Genomic DNA, 16,747 nt, shown 5'->3' with positions numbered 1-16,747 from the left:
CAAAATAAAAAATGTATAATTTATTTGCTAATAATATTTTGAAATTTTATATACAACCAAATCATCCATATTATGCATTAGTATATCAAATTTTTATTAAAAATATGAAAATAAAACTGTTATAATAAAAAATAAGTAGAAAAAATCCGTTTGTTCGTGCATATAAATTTATTTATATGAATATGACAGATATATTTAAAAACTAATATTCATATTTATTTGTTAGTTGAACTTGTATCTCTAGATTTATAGAAATACCCTCTACTTTTTAATTCTCTGATAATTCCATTAGGTAATTTTCCTGATACCGAGACAGCATAACATCCTTTTGTAAATTTATCTTAAAAAATATAGAAATTTAATTTAGCTGTTTTAAATATACATAAATATGATTTAAAGATTTTATTGATTTAAAAAAATAGTAATGATACATTGAGCCTAATTTTCCAAACCCGACCGACCCGAATTTTTTAAATGATTTGTTCCAACGCGTCATGAACAAAAAAATGGTTATCCCACCAGCCACCAGATTTAAAAGAATTTCGCCCAAGATAAATTTTTTAAGTTTAATAATTTCCCCCTATTATTTTTTAAAATTTGCAGAACTTTCCCGCATGTCTAAGTTTCCTAATAATATTTATGTTCTATTTAAATTTATATTAAAAACATAGAATTAGGATTAATTAATAAAATAAATGACTTTGAACTGCGCATTTAACAAATGTTTATATATATAATGTTAAAAATAGATTAAGTGTTAGACAATTCATTATGGAGATGCCGGATATATTATTGTTTATATTAATTTATATTTGTTAATATTTATTCGTATCTCATATTAAATATATATTTAATTACATTTATTATCACACTAAGTTATTTTATCAATTAATTTCGATTTCAAGTTTTCCGGCGTAATATTTACTTATAATTTTCAAATTTTTGGTGGCGTAATATTTATCTACCATTTTCAAATTTCTAGTTAAATAATAATTATTTCTGAAACTTCTTGTCCAACAGGGAAAAAGAAATTGCAACGTTGTCCAACAAGATAGTCTGCCATCAAGCAGTAACAGCTTTTAAGGAGTTAGAAGAGCCAATTATTTGCTATTACTGAAATATCACAATGGCCTGAAAGAAATATTTTCTCAGAAGCAAGAAAATTATTGGATTCAATGCTTATTCCAAATTTTATTTCTCATTAGAATGTATTATTTAATTATACAACTATTTTAAGTATTACTTTTCAAAAACGTGACATTGACTTGATTAAGAAGATGAGAATAGCGGAGAGCATTTTATCAGAACTCAAGGAAATTAGGGCTAATGTTGATGAAGAATTTCATATTTTATTGTTGAGTCAAAAGCAGAGCTATACGTGTTCAATATTTGTCTCCCTCGACTTGTAGTAAGGCAAGCTCATAGTTTAAACATTAATATAGGATCAGTAGAAGAGTATATCTTAAATACAGACACATTTATAACCCAAATAAATGAATTTTTAATTCATCATGCAGCACTTACTATTCTGCAAATATTACTTCCATAAAAGCCTTCCCAACCTTTTTCAGATGGTGATAGAAAAAAATATTTGTTAGATTTTTATTATGAAGATGTTAAAGTATCTTATGATGCCTTACTAGCTGAATAACTATGTTTATAAGATTAACTATGGTTGATTTAGTCCCAAAAAATGCTATGGATGCTCTGCATTATTTCAAACACATTTTAAATTAAATTCCTAATGTATTAAAAGGGTTTATAAACTCTTCCCATTAGTAAAGTAATGAGAGAACATTCTCTTTTTTAAGAATAACAGAGGCCTGCAGAAATACCATTTGCAGGGCATGGCCCGGATTTTTTTTAAAGATTTTTTACGGCCCGGCCTGGGGTTTTTTTAAAAAAATTTCAGGCCCGGCCTTTTTTTAAAATAAATTATATTTATTTTTGATTTTTATAGCTAATATAATAATAACAATTTCATTCCATGTCAAATCAATCACTTTTCGGCCGACCCCTTTCGATTTCGATGAAAAATCGTAGGCTGGTTATATATGTTCCCATTAGATTATAAACAAAATTTTAGCGGATTGGCAACTATATTAGCGGAGATATTCGGGGTTAAAGGTCTAAAAAACGTCTTTTTTTGCTTTTTACTGATGTTAAATAACTAGTTTTTAATTTTAAACTAAATATGATCAAATATTGAATATAATATCAATAGCTAAGTTAATAATTGATGATTATGGCGAAAACATCAAAATTAATTTTTGATAAAATATGGGTCATCTTATTGTCAGTTGAAAACTTGAAATTAATATTTCGAAATGTATATAATCTCCGATTTTTAATTTTTTTAAGAAACATTATCCGTTCACTATTTTTTTAATAATTTCTTCAACAATTAGCATGGCTGGATATTTATTTTAAAAAATATTGCGATTTTTATACTTTAAAAAAAATAGATGGCGCTATATATAATAGTTTTAATATGTTAAAATTCATTTTTTTTATTGATTAAAAATATTTTAATGTATATATCATATTAAATCGATTACAATGTCCATTATATATATTTATTTGTAATTCAGATCATAAATTTTTAAAATCTTCACAAATTTAGCCTAATTAAGATAGTTTATAAATTAATTAAATCTTACTTCATCTAAAGGAATACAAAGCCTGGCTAGCTTGTGAGATTTCTTCAGGAGATAATATATATGTTTGACTGGTGGGAGTAGAAGGATTGACCAGCGAGAGAATATGAGATTTAGGCAACACAAAAATATCATCTTTCAGAGGAAATTTAAATGAGGCTGAAGGTCCACAAGGCTGTAAAAATCGGATTTTTACTTCTTCATTTATATCATTTTTATCGATTATATATCCTAACCACCATTTATCATCATATACACATGTTATATATCCATTAATATTTTAAAAATTAATTTTCTCATTTAAAAACGAAACTTGTTTTATATTATATTTTTTGGAATTATAATATATTTTGGTTTTTAGTCTATTTTGATCAATCGGAATAACCCCGTGATTTTTTTGCGTCCCATGTAAAATCAGTGCATTAAATCTTTTACGAAGGGCTAATTCCTCTTCGATATATTCTTGATTGGATACATATTCAAATTGAATTACATTAATATTTTCTTTAGCATAATTATATAATTCTAATGAAGTTAGGATTTGATTTTTATTTGGCCTTTGAAGACTAGCTCTGGCAACTAATCTTTTGACAGTTACTCCGATACCGTCACTTGCATTTTTGCCGTGAGCAGTGGCAAAGAAATGCCATTCGGCAGGAATATTAAAATCGTATTTATGAAGGCATATGTTCAGAAAAATTTTGCGATTCTTGTATTGAGACGCGGCTTCATCTGAAAAATATATTATTTTTTCTGGTTTACAATTAAATTTGGATAAAATAACAAAATTTATATTTTTTAATTCTTCTCCAGATTTATATGCTACAAATGGATGTATAGTGGCCTGCACGTTGTTCCAATGAAATCCCTCAACTTCATCTTGTAAAATGAAGGAATAATTCTCAGAATAATCTAGAATTGTTAAAAATTCCCCATCTTTTAAATTTTTCTACATTTGTCATTAATTTTATATTCTGATGAATGGCGCAGACACAAACAGTGTGTGTGCCACTAGCTCCAACTAAAATACAGTTTTTTGGTCTAAGTTCGGCAAATTTAGAGAATCCAATTAATATATTTGGGTATTCTTCCTTAAACATTTTGAATATTTATTTAAGCTTATTTAATATAAGTCTTTGGACTGATTCTTTCTCGCCTTTAACAGATACACAATCTTTTATTCCAGGCACGAGTCGGCTTATTTCATCAGAACTATAATTTTGTTTATTTTTATTGCTTAAAAATTTTTTCAAAATCTTCGAAATTTTCTTTATCTTTGGTTATTTTAATAATTTAAGATAATGACAATTTCATAACATTCTTGATCTTGATGGGTATGACTTAGTCTGGGGGGGGGGGTGGAGGTTTGGGGGTAAGCCTGGTAATTAATGTGATTTTCGATTTTTCCCTTAATAATCTTCCTGCACTCCTTTAATTCTGCTTTTTTGTTAGTGTGCTAGTCGGATTTTTTAATTATTTTTAATTTACATTGAAATATTAAAAAAAATTATTAAATTTTTTTATTCTGCGAATATCTCAGGGGAATAAGGTTTACAAAGTTATATAATAGAATTTTATGATATATTATACATTAAAATATTTTTAATCAATAAGAAAAATTAATTTTAACATATTATAACTATTATATATAACGCCATCTATTTTTTTTAAAGTATAAAAATCGCAATATTTTTTTAAATAAATATCCAGCCATGCTAATTGTTGAAGAAATTATTAAAAAAATAGTAAACGGATAATATTTCTTTAAAAAATTAAAAATCGGAGATCATATACATTTCTAAATATTAATTTCAAGTTTTCAACTGACCATAAGATGACCCATATTTTATCAAAAATTAATTTTGATGTTTTAGCCATAATTATCAATTATTAACTTAGCTATTGATATTAGATTCAATATTTGATCATATTTAGTTTTAAATTAAAAACTAATTATTTGACATCAGTAAAAAGCAAAAAAGACGTTTTTTGGACCTTTAACCCCGATTATCTTCGCTAATATAGTTGCTAATGCGCTAAAATTTTGTTTATAATCTAATGGGAACATATATAACCAGTCTACAACTTTTTATCGAAATTGAAAGGGGTCGGCCGAAAATCTTGATTTTTTTGCTCATTTGACATGGCTGTTTTAAAAAATACAGCCGGGATTGGGTGTTTTTTTAAAAAATGCTATGGATGCTCTGCATTATTTCAAACACATTTTAGATTATATTCCCAATGTATTAAAATGGTTATATATATGTTAGCAACTCTTCCCATTAGTAAACTAATGAGAGAACATTCTCTTTTTTAAGAAGAATAACAGAGCCCTGCATAGGTACTATTTAAAAAGCACGCTACGGATTTTTTTTTCTAAAATTTTTTACGGCCAAGCCCGGGTTTTTTTTATAAAAATTTTCAGGTCCGGCCCGGCTTTTTGAATTCAGGCAAGGCCCGAATTTTTCTAAAATATATTATATTTATTTTTGATTTTTATAGCTAATAATGGCGATTTCAAATATATAGCCAGACCCAGATATTTTTTTTAGAAAAATTTTCAGGCCCAGCCTGGGTGCTATTTTTTAAAAAAAATCGGGCCCGGCCCGGGTATATATAAAAAAATTAAAATACGGTCCGGCCCGGGGGCCGGGCCTGCAAGTCTCTGAAAAACAGTTTTTCAATGCAGCCATTTATATCCGTTTAATATTTTTTAATTCACATTTATTTTATAGTTTTTTTATATGCCGGTTTATATATATAATTTTTTTATAATTCACATTAATTTAAAATTGTGTATTAGAAAAGTTATTAGTCCTAATAAATTTATGCTCAATGATATTTCTTAAAAAAATTTATTATCCCCCCCCCCCCCCAGACCAAATTCCTACGTATGCGCCTGATGACTGGCTAAATATATATATTTTTAAATATTACACAAAGTTGAAATTAGAGCAAAAAAAATTAAGCGGCCCTTTAAAACCCCCAATTTACCTAAACCTCTAAGAAAAGGAAATCCAAATTAGGATAAAATCATTGAACAAATATCAAAATTAATTATGTCAGTCACCCATTTGTGTGGGCCAAAATAAGGCTTCATATTAAAGTTTAAATTCTAATCAATATATTTATATCAAAAACCTGCAAGCAAAATGATATGATTTTAATAATTCAGGTCTGGCTTAAGAAATTAAAAATCTAGGTCAGTAAAAAAATTTTAAATCTGGGCTGGCGCTGGGCTGTTTTAAAATAAATAAATTATATCAATTAATAAGTTGGAAAATTATATAATGAAGCATTTAATATTCATTAACTGCTCATTTTCAATTTCCCATAAAAACAATTGCAAAATAATAAAATTTAAAAATTCCAAGCCAGGCTAATAAATGATAAAAAAATAAACATCAGGGGAGGGCTAAAAATTTCTTAACAAATCCTAGACCAAGCTTTAATATAAATTTTTTTTAAAAATTCAAGCTAGGCCTAAAATTTTGGCCTCTTAGGTCTCTGATTTATATACCAAACCATTCACCTTAATAGTTTATACAATAAATATTTACATATTTTTATATTTAAAGCAATTTTAAATTTAAACCTATTCGTTGCCATTTAGCTACCCAGCTATCTTCTGGTGAGGTTAATGCAATTATTCTAGATTGTTGTGTAATATTTGTTATTTATATTAATGTATATTAAATTTTAATTTTATATAATTACCAATGCTGTTAAAATAGTATTGAAAGTTGCATACTACAGTAGTAGCACCGGGCTACATATTTTGCATTACTTTTATAGCCAATAGTGCTACTACTCTTCTACGAATAGCTAAAATTAGATACTTTTAAAAAAAATTCAAATAATATTTTTAAATGATAAATATAATTTTTTTTTTATAATTTGAATAAATAAAATAATATATAAATTAAATTTGTGCAAATAAACCCTCCTTCATTCTTTCATTTATTGACAACGTCAAATAAAAAGGATAGAGAGAATACAATAATAAAAGATATCCTAAAACATATTTTAATATTTCTAACAAAGATAATCATATAATCTATATGGTTGGGAAATATTCCAAATACTTGATACTTTTGTATCTATATATTTCGAAAAAATATCTTGTATCTGTATCGTATATACTTTTTTAAAATGACAATCTGTATCTAGCTATTTAATATCCAAAAATAGATACCTTTAATTTTTCATTACTTTATAAGTCAAATATTTATTTAAATCTGAATAAACTATTAAACATTTTAAAATTTCCTACTAATAATTATTAAAACCCTAATGCTTCAATACAACACCAGGTCTATAAGATAATTCTGAGGAATAAACTAAAGCAAAAAGCAAGCAATATAACCCTTAGCAATAGTTTTTGATTAGCCGCAGGACCTAATTAGTTATGGGGATTTGGTCCGAATTTTAATTTTTATAAAAAGAAGTATACATTATTACTCAAATATTTTAACCTCAATTTTGGAATAAACATGGATATCCTCCATACTGTGCAGCCATTTTTAAGGAAAAAATGGAATATCTGATTAAACTAGTTATAACAAGATGAAACTATGTGAAATTAATATAATTTTATTAAAGAGAATGGCCATAAATTTGATGATACTTGTGATTCAAATTACAGAGATTTTAAGATAATGACAAGTAGTGTTGTTAAACAGTTCATTTTTAGCCAATTTTTCAAAACGGCTAACTCAATATTTTAGCCAGAAATATATTGCTTAAGGCTCGAGATTTTGATAAAATATGTATAATCCTTTGTTCCTACTATGTGCAGAATATTCAGGCTTGAGTAATATTTTTCTGGATGAAATATCGAGTTAGTCGCTTTTAAAAATTGGCTCAAAACGAGCCGTTTAACAACACTAATGACAAGTCGTTCATTGATGAATATCGCATGCTTATATATGATTTTATAGGTTATCAGCTCTTTTGATTTTGGGAAATCTCACTCCCATGATAACTATATAATAAAAATGGCTTTAAATAATTACATTTTGTAAGCCAGTTATTAATGCAATTCTGCAAGACAAGGAATTTATATTTTGATAATAATTTATTTCAATTAAATATATATTACACCAATATTTAAATCAGATTGGTAGATGTCAGAAAAGGAAGGAAGCTTGAACTATTTTCTGTTTGAGAAAAGATCTTGATAAAGAAAAAGCAGACTTGATTCGTTTAAAAAACAATACACGTACAGATTATTTTCTAATAAAGATAAAAAAAATTGGATGATGATCTGATTAAGATTCTTTTGACAATGAACTAGCCTTTTTACAAAATAAAGATTATTCTTTAATTTTTATTAAATTCCCCCAATTAAAATTTTCATATATAATACATTTATTTTTAAAAAATAGATTTTTGAAAATGGATACTCAGATATTTGCAAAATATTAAAATATTCACTGAAGGGGGGGGGGGCATTATTTGAACATGTGTTTAGCACAATGAAATCTGTGTTGAGCACTAAGCTGTTTATCTGATTAAAATTTTAAAAAACAATAGTTAAAAATAAATAAAAAATTATTAATCATATCTTAATATATTATTTTTGTATTAAAAAGATATCTTATATATTATTTTTTGCATAATTTTATTTATATATTATATACATAGGGAAAAAAAATTGTTTTGTAAGTAAGAGCTACCCATTATTTGAATAGCTGGTAGCATTTATTTTATTCAGAAGTTACTGAATAACGGTAATGCATTCCTATATAACAAGTAACATGTTTCTTTTGAAGTAGCATTTACAGCATTAATAATGATTATTTAACTTATTTTTTGAGTTACAATAGACATTTTTAAGTAAAAATATATTCTTTGCCAAAAAATTCTGAGAGATATCTTCTCTTAAAAGCTAATACAAAATTGATTAATACATAATTTGAAAATCATAATATTTTGTATGGAATTGATATTTATACTTAAAAAGATTTTATTTATAAATATTAAAATATATACATAATTTGTACTGCAATATTTTATTAATTAGCTCTCAAAGTAAAAAATTTAGGCTTTTTTTAAAGTAGCTATTTATGCATTAATACTATTTAAAAAAACAGTATTTTCATTGCACTATTTTTTGGAAAAGTAGTGAAGCAACTATTTTGAAGAAAGTGGTTGTAGTTATAGTGTTCTACTCTTTAAATAACAGCATTGTTAATTATATGATCCATTTTGATTATTTTGTAAACTTTAAAATATTTAACATATAGTTAGATTTTAAAAATTTAATAAGCGATTTGGCTATTAATCTAAATTAGTATCATAAATTATTACCCATCAAAATTGGCACTGGTATAATCATAAACAGAATCCCTATTATTTTTAATATGCAAAATGTCCTCACAATTCTCACAACCATCCATTTCAAATTGATCAACAGTCTAAAACCAAAACAATGATTTTATAATTTATATATATCTATAACTTTAACAAGAGAGCATAAAAGACATGCTCTCAAATGTCGTAATTCTTTAGGCAAAGTTTCTAAAGACATATGTGATGAATGTTTACAATTAAATACCCAGAAATTTTGACTTGATGTGTGTGCTAAACCATGACTAATGAGCAAATTTTTATACTAGGCAAATTATTTTATAACCTATTTCAATAACATACAGTAATTTATTGCTTAAAACTTTGGTGCGACTCTATTTTTTTTATATTAAAATCAATAAATATTTTTTTAATTGTAGTTTGAATATAAATATTCTATTTCGAATAATAACACAAATTTATTATTACAAATAGCGCTGAGTAAACGGCTTAATCGAGACGGTTTAAAAAAATGAATTCATTAACCGGTTATGTTAATTATGAAAAGGAAAAACATTATATCGCTTTTAATAAGTTTCATTTGTCAAAAATGTGAATTTTTTTTAACAACACAATGTCTCTTGATGTTTAAAATTTTATAAAACCAAATTAAAACATTTATTTAAAATGGTAAGATTATGCAATACGAATTAGAGCAAACAATGGGGCTTTTCTATATCTTGTAATCATCTATTTTCTATAGGCATAAATATGATTATTAACTCTAAAATAAGAAACAATTATGAAGACGTTACAGGCAATTCATTGTATCATTAGGAAATTTTTTAGCATTTTTTATTATTTATTTTTTTAATTTATATAAAAAAACTATGGTTTCTTTTTGCGATACTTTTTAATTTTATTAAAAAATAATTTTAGTTAGATGATAAAATAATAAATTATTTGCATATTATTTTAAAAAATCGCCAAATAAAAAATTATACTAAATTGCCTAGTGTTAATTTGCTTGGTCGTAAAATTTACAACCTAATTTGGTGCTTGGATCTTCTCTGAGCACAGATCTATAGCTCAGACCTGAAGAAAACTCTATTTATTTGAAGTTGTTTTTTCTTGAATTTAGGCCAGTATCTATTTTCAATATAAATATCAATCGATAGCTAATCAAGATTACTATTCAATAGGACTAGCGTTCCCTCTCGATAGGCAAATCTAGTAATGGGGAGGGGGCGAGGTCAGGAATATTTTAATCAAAACAAAATATATGGGTATCAAATAAAACATATATTAATTTATCAAATAAAATATGTTTTAATTATATCCTGACTGTAATCATAATTATTATTATAAGTAGGATCTAGGTCTTGGGGGATCAGGAATATTTTTAACAAAACAAAATATTGTTAAAGAAACAAAAATATAGTTAACATATACATATGAAAATATTTAAACAAAATTAAAAATCGTATAATCTGATGATAGATATTTTATTATAATTTATATTTTAAAAAAACATAAAATTTAAGATAAAAATTAGTTTAGAATATATATATATATGTATGTATATTAAAAAGGCAAAGAAAATAATATGTTAATAATTCGATATATACAAATTAAAATTTATAATATTACCCAATTCGGATAATCATATTTTAGGAATAAATCTTGCAAGGTAGATAGCACATAGGATCATAAATCCTAGATTAAATTAGTATTTTAAACAGATATAAATATACTATTAATTTCATTGAGATAAATAACATTATTATGACATAACAAAATACTTAGTTGCTAAACGGTACGAATTTAGGAGATTTTTAAAAACGAATAACTCACGATTTTAGCCAAATAAATATTCCGCGTACCTGGAATCAGCAGAAATCTCAAATTAGCTGTTTAAAATAGGCTAGGCCATTTAATTAGTACTGTTAAGAATCCAATGACATATATGTCATTGTAAAAACCCCGATTTCGGTCAATTTCGTCCCGATTCGATTTTATCCAAAATAATATTATGTAAGGCTCATTTCGCAAATAACTGCTCAAAATTTTCTGCAATCTGTGAGCAAAATCTTCAGGCTTACATTGCCTTTAAAAATGAACCAGAATCAGGATTAACAACACTTCTTTCACGAATATTAAATTTAACTAATAATAAATTAAATACAAATAGCCTATTAGCAAAAATATTTTAATTTATGGATATTTTTCATTTATTAAATCTATTTCTAAATAAGTATCCTTATATCTCTATTCCTACCTCTCTAATTAATGTTTGTTTATTAAAAATATGATTACATATACTGGTATACCTGACCAATTATTGCCATATTTCATCACGAAGTAACATTATATCTATCCTCCGGGAGAAAGAGATATGCATTGTTAGCGTTGAGCGAGCCATCTTATTCCTTAGTTTAGTTATAATATTACTGGGAAGATAATTTTTCCGATACTCACAACGTTGTCCATTTGCATAAAAAGTCCTTTGTCATCATATCATTGCAAAAGTAGGAATACTATCCGCATTTCCTCTCCACCAATCTTATATATTCGCTAACCCGTGCGCGAGTATCTCATCTACGCATGTCATTAATTTTATATCATCATTATTAACATTTGATGCTCCTTCCTTACAGAGATAAAATATCAAAGATTATATAAATCCTATCAAAATTGATGCATTTCATTGATTATTCAATAAATATACCTTTTTCAATCTTTGCAATATTGAAATGGTTTAAAATTTGAGGGATTGTTAATTATTATCAGATTTAAATGTATCAAATAATTCTGACATGTATTATATTAAGTTTTGTTTCAAAATATCAAAGCTGCAACGTCTTCCTTTAAATTAATAATTAAGGTATTATTCATCCTAGGATCAAGTTAAGACCCAGAATAGTTAAATGGTGTGTTTAAAAAATTGCTATATTGCTCGTATTATTTTATTTGGATGATGCTTCTTTTATGGAACAATCTGAATGAGCCACAGTCTGATTTTTCAAATTTTATAATATATCATTAAAAAATAATAAGGTCATCCCGATTGTAAAAGGGTGATAAGAATTCCTCCAACTCTATAAAGTGCGCGCAATCATCAGGAGTGGGCGTAATATCTTCTCCAATGACCCTGTTTGCTGATTTGATAAAAGGCATTATAAATAAATATTATGAAAAAAGAATAAGCTATTTGCTGTTCCATCTCTTTTTTAAAAACAAGAAGTATTTTTGTTACCCCATTTTGCATAAATTTGGATGAGTTATGTATACAAACTATTTTTTCCAATTTTTCCTCAAAATATGTAAGGCCTTACGATTAATTTAATAATATGTGCCATGTAACGATGCCCATATAAATTGTCGAATAATTTGTTGAATAATAATCTTTCAGCAGTTCTACTACCTTGACCTCATTAGACCCGTTGCAATGTGTCATAGCTAAAAGTCTAACCTTTAGTTTAAAATCATCTAAGGACGATAAAATCAGCTTACAAATTTCTTCTCCTGTGTGTTGATGAGGGAAGGATATTATATCCAAAGCATGATCAATAGATGCCCAATTTTTATTTATGCAATAAAATGTCATAGCACACAATGATGTACTATTATTGGTCGTCCATATATCCATAGTAATCGAAAACCTATTAGTTAGATTTTCTAATTTTACGATGTCATTTTATTATACATATCCTAGATTTTTGATATCGTCTGTCTACACCTAAGCTTGATATTTTTATTTGTATAATTAATATCTTGTTAATTAATAAAACAGCCAAATTTCCGATGGGGGAAGAAAATTTCCACATTCCCAAGCCTTGGTTGCGCGATTGCAGAAGCATAAAATTAAGGGTGGATTTTTATTAATTTAAAATTAAAAGAATTATGACAGCAATATTTAACGACCTATCATATTTCTCAGGGAGAATTTATTCTCAAACCCCCTAGCATACGCTCATATATTTTAGGTAAAAAAAAATAACCATTAGTGTTTCGTATAATAAATTAGGGCTTTCAAGAATCCTTGGTTAATAAGGTATCCATATCCTTAGATTATATTCTTGATAGTAAGAAAATGAACACATCTTATTTATGTTGTGTTTTTTATAAATCTATACTCATTTATAAGATGAACCTGTTTTGTTATTTATTGTATTTTGTTTATATTTAATTAATTATAATTTGATTAAAAAAAGAAAGGGAGAGTGATTTTTTTATGGCAAAATTGTATTCATGATGTCATTATTCGCTATTAGAAATTGACTTGAAATAAAAAAGAAATACATGAAATAATTTCGATTTTAAATTAAGTATACGCTAAATATTGATTTTAATTAAAAACACCTTTATGAAAATGTTACCACAAAAGAGGGATCGACTTTTTTGGGATGATGTGAAAATATTGCAATGTTATTACCACTATATTATCACTGTTATGAAATTCAAATTATTTGCTATAGTAATAAATACAATATTCATCTAATTACGATATTAAGTAGACTGAATTTGACAAAATTTTGTAATAAGATATATTTATTTTATTGGTAAATCATGATTATGTATATACAAATTTAATAATTTAGAATAATAATTATATTTATTGACAATATTTAAGGAAATCGCTCTTATAAAATCTAGAAGGCTTCGCACCCCATTACGGTATTCCTCGCAAAATTTCTTTAACCGAATCTGGGTATTATAATTTTGCGATTTTTTTCTGTGTCCAACTACCTATGTGCCATCGTTCAAGTTTAGTTTCATCGGTCACCTCACATTTCATTTTTTTGTTCAATACCCAGATTGATGGGTGATTATACCCAACCAGAACAATGATTCCAACCTTCGCATTGATTATTTGTGCGTTCTTCGGATAGATAGCTCTGATTCATGTTCCAAGTTTCTGGATGAAATTGAGGCTCTATTCGACGTGTATGGTTGAGAATGGCTTCTTGTGACCTCCCTTGATACTCGATTGATATAATTTTTATCCAAATAATCAAGAATATTTTTATCATTGCTCGGAGTAACCCTCAGGAATGTCATTGCATTGCCCATATCACATAAAGGAACAAATACTAAGCCGTCCATCATGCCACAAAAGAAGCCTAGGAGTTTCGTCGGTCCTATTGGCTTTCTAGATTTGTTTCTGATTTTTTCTCTAGGTGCTTTGACACAAATGGTAAAAGCATTATCTAATTACGATGTGATCCCCTAATTGAAAAAAATAAATATAAATAATTAAATATATTAATAATTATACCAATGATAATTTTAACCGCGCTCATAGCAGACTTTTCGAAATCCATGTGTATATATAATGTATCAAGAAATAAATCCCTTTCCTGACATTTAGACATTATTATTTTGAATATTTTTTCTAAGTATTTTTCGTTTTTTTTTGGAGTACACAATAAGCAGTGGTGATAATAATAGTGTTTATTGATACTCTAATGACATATAATTGTAGAAAATATTTTATCGAAGTGATGGAGCTTCAGTTAAGATTAGATTGGTAGGGGGTTCGACTTGCTGTGATCTCGTAAGTGGTATTTTAAGTTATTATAAATAAAGTACTCGTAAAAACTTTACTTCAAAAAGAATTAATTACATATAAAAATTTTATAAGCCAAAAAAAATATATTAAAATTACAATTTATTCTTGAAAATAATTATTTTAAACAAAAAACAAAATATATCTTTAAGCATAAAAATTTGTCCCTTTTATAGGGAAAATAAAACGCGCAATTATAAATTAAAATAAAATTGGCCCAAAGTGAAAAAAAGAACGTTTTTGCAAAAAGGAGTTGTGTTAGTTTTATCTTACATAATTAGGGATAAAAGCATAAAACCTACCCCCCTCCCATACTTTTCGAAACTTTAATTATACCTCTGGAAAGGCGATCTCCCGGACCTAAAACCCCTATGTAAAAGAAAACACAAAAACCATATGGTACTTAACTCAAAACAAAAAAAAATTTATTATTTAGTTTTTATGTATTTAAGACAAAACAAAAGAAGGGTAAAAAAAAGAAAAATTTTATTTAATTTTTATGTATTGAAGACAAAACAAAAGAAGGGTAAAAAGGAAAACTATTTTTAATTGAAGTTTGTAATAGGAGACATGGCAATTTCAATCCATATACCATGCTGTCGTATTTGCTATTAAATTTAAGGATTCATCCGTTGTAAACAAGAATACGTTCTTCAGAGTCTGCAGCTTCTTCATGTTAGAAATAGATTTCATTACTAGTTTCAATATTTGATGGATAATATGAGCTGTTTCAAGTATCGGGTTGTGATTTTCCAGTGTTGATGATAATATTGCTCAGTATTTAAAATGAATACTTTGAACAGAGCCATATTATCTTGTTTGAGCATTTTTTATGGATGGTATATGAGTAACCTTCAAATACGACTTCCTGGATGAAAATTAGATCCATTAATTTTTTTTATAAAATATAAATTTTATGTCTTAAATATTATATTTGCAAATTATCAAATTTAAATACAAAAAATTTTATTGTCTTTATATACCGTATAAATACAAATTATTAATGTTTAATTTCATAAATACCGGGAATTATAGCGTTATTTGAACTGATAAACAATTTTTATTATTTTGATTAAAAATACATTTTAAACCTTAATGTTTATAATATATCTTAATAGCTGTTCATGATTTAGTACTTGCTGAAAATTATATTTTTTAACAAATTATTCATTTCAATTTTCTAAATACCAGGAATTTTAGCGTTTTCAATTCTAATAATCAATTTTAATTCAGTTGATTTATATAAATTTTAATCCTTAATGATAAATAATAAGATAATATATCTTAATAGCTATCAATGATTGTGGCACTCGCTTATAAAATTATTTATCAATATAATATATTGCCATGGGCACTCGCTTATAAATTTTTATCAATATAAATTATTGCTAGGTTATACTAAAATATAAGACTGTATAAAAACAATCATCCACCTAAAAGAAATATAAATTCAAATTTGTAAAAAAAAATCCAAATAAAAATTTGCAAAAAAGTAAAAATCAAAACCACATCTACCTTGCTTTACCCAAACCCAACCTCCATATATTAATATGATAAAGCATCCCTAATAATTCCCCACCACTCTTAGATTTTTGATTTGAAGAAAATCTCATAGAAGAAATCTTATGTTATATGTGAGTATTTCAAAAAGTGTTATTTATAAGCGTCAAATTTGATAAAAAAATACTATTTAATTTGAAATTTTAAAGGTTTTATTTTTGGGGGTTAAGGGTTTTTCCATGGGGTATTTCCCGGGGTTATTTTCCATGATTTTTTTCAGGGGTTTTTCCTATTACCGCTCCATTTATCAATTATTACACATCTGCTTACTTCCTTCATTATACTATGCAATAAAATTGCATCTGGCGATACTCCGCCATTTATTCCCCTAATTTTATTTGGTGCTTAACTTATTGCCCTCATTTAACTTAATAAAGGCGTAAAATCAATTGCCATAGGCACAGTCTTTCAAAGACTCACCGCCAAATTTATTTTGACTCGGCTTTCAAGTATTACTTCTATTTTTCTTGCACTCACGCAACTAGGTATTGGTATAAAAGTGGTTACGAAGCAGTAGCTCATGCTGCTCATTTCTCCAAAACAATCCCTCGAAGGCACATCTAAATAAAATCGACGACTGCCTTGCAATTATCTCCACAAGAAACATTGTCTCACCCAGTATAAAAAAGTTTCCAAACTATGTAAATTACATAATCATTTGTTACTAATT

General features: G+C 26.5%; 1 protein-coding gene and 1 long non-coding RNA gene across 2 annotated transcripts in view; one reads left to right on the top strand and one right to left on the bottom strand.

Moving 5' to 3' along the window:
- Positions 1-44: 44 nt before the first annotated feature.
- Positions 45-9,230, bottom strand: LOC135925242 (transcription elongation factor SPT4-A-like). The gene is made up of 4 exons (XM_065460469.1): positions 9,121-9,230; positions 8,970-9,076; positions 6,253-6,308; positions 45-340 (listed from the first exon to the last, which is right to left on the bottom strand). The coding sequence occupies exons 1-4, from the start codon at positions 9,187-9,189 to the stop codon at positions 216-218; spliced, it is 357 nt and encodes a 118-aa protein (XP_065316541.1). The 5' UTR covers positions 9,190-9,230; the 3' UTR covers positions 45-215.
- Positions 9,231-16,583: 7,353 nt separating this feature from the next.
- The window catches only part of LOC135925188 (uncharacterized), a 47,515-nt gene continuing 47,351 nt past the window's right edge, over positions 16,584-16,747 (top strand). Inside the window, exon 1 of the long non-coding RNA XR_010571569.1 lies at positions 16,584-16,705. This is a non-coding gene — a long non-coding RNA (uncharacterized LOC135925188). The remainder of the gene's footprint in view (positions 16,706-16,747) is intronic.

This window comes from Gordionus sp. m RMFG-2023, chromosome 2, assembly GCF_954871325.1.
Source record: "Gordionus sp. m RMFG-2023 chromosome 2, tfGorSpeb1-WG-v2, whole genome shotgun sequence".
NCBI classification, from domain to species: domain Eukaryota; kingdom Metazoa; phylum Nematomorpha; class Gordioida; order Chordodea; family Parachordodidae; genus Gordionus; species Gordionus sp. m RMFG-2023.
This window is presented reverse-complemented; position numbering and strand designations above follow the sequence as displayed.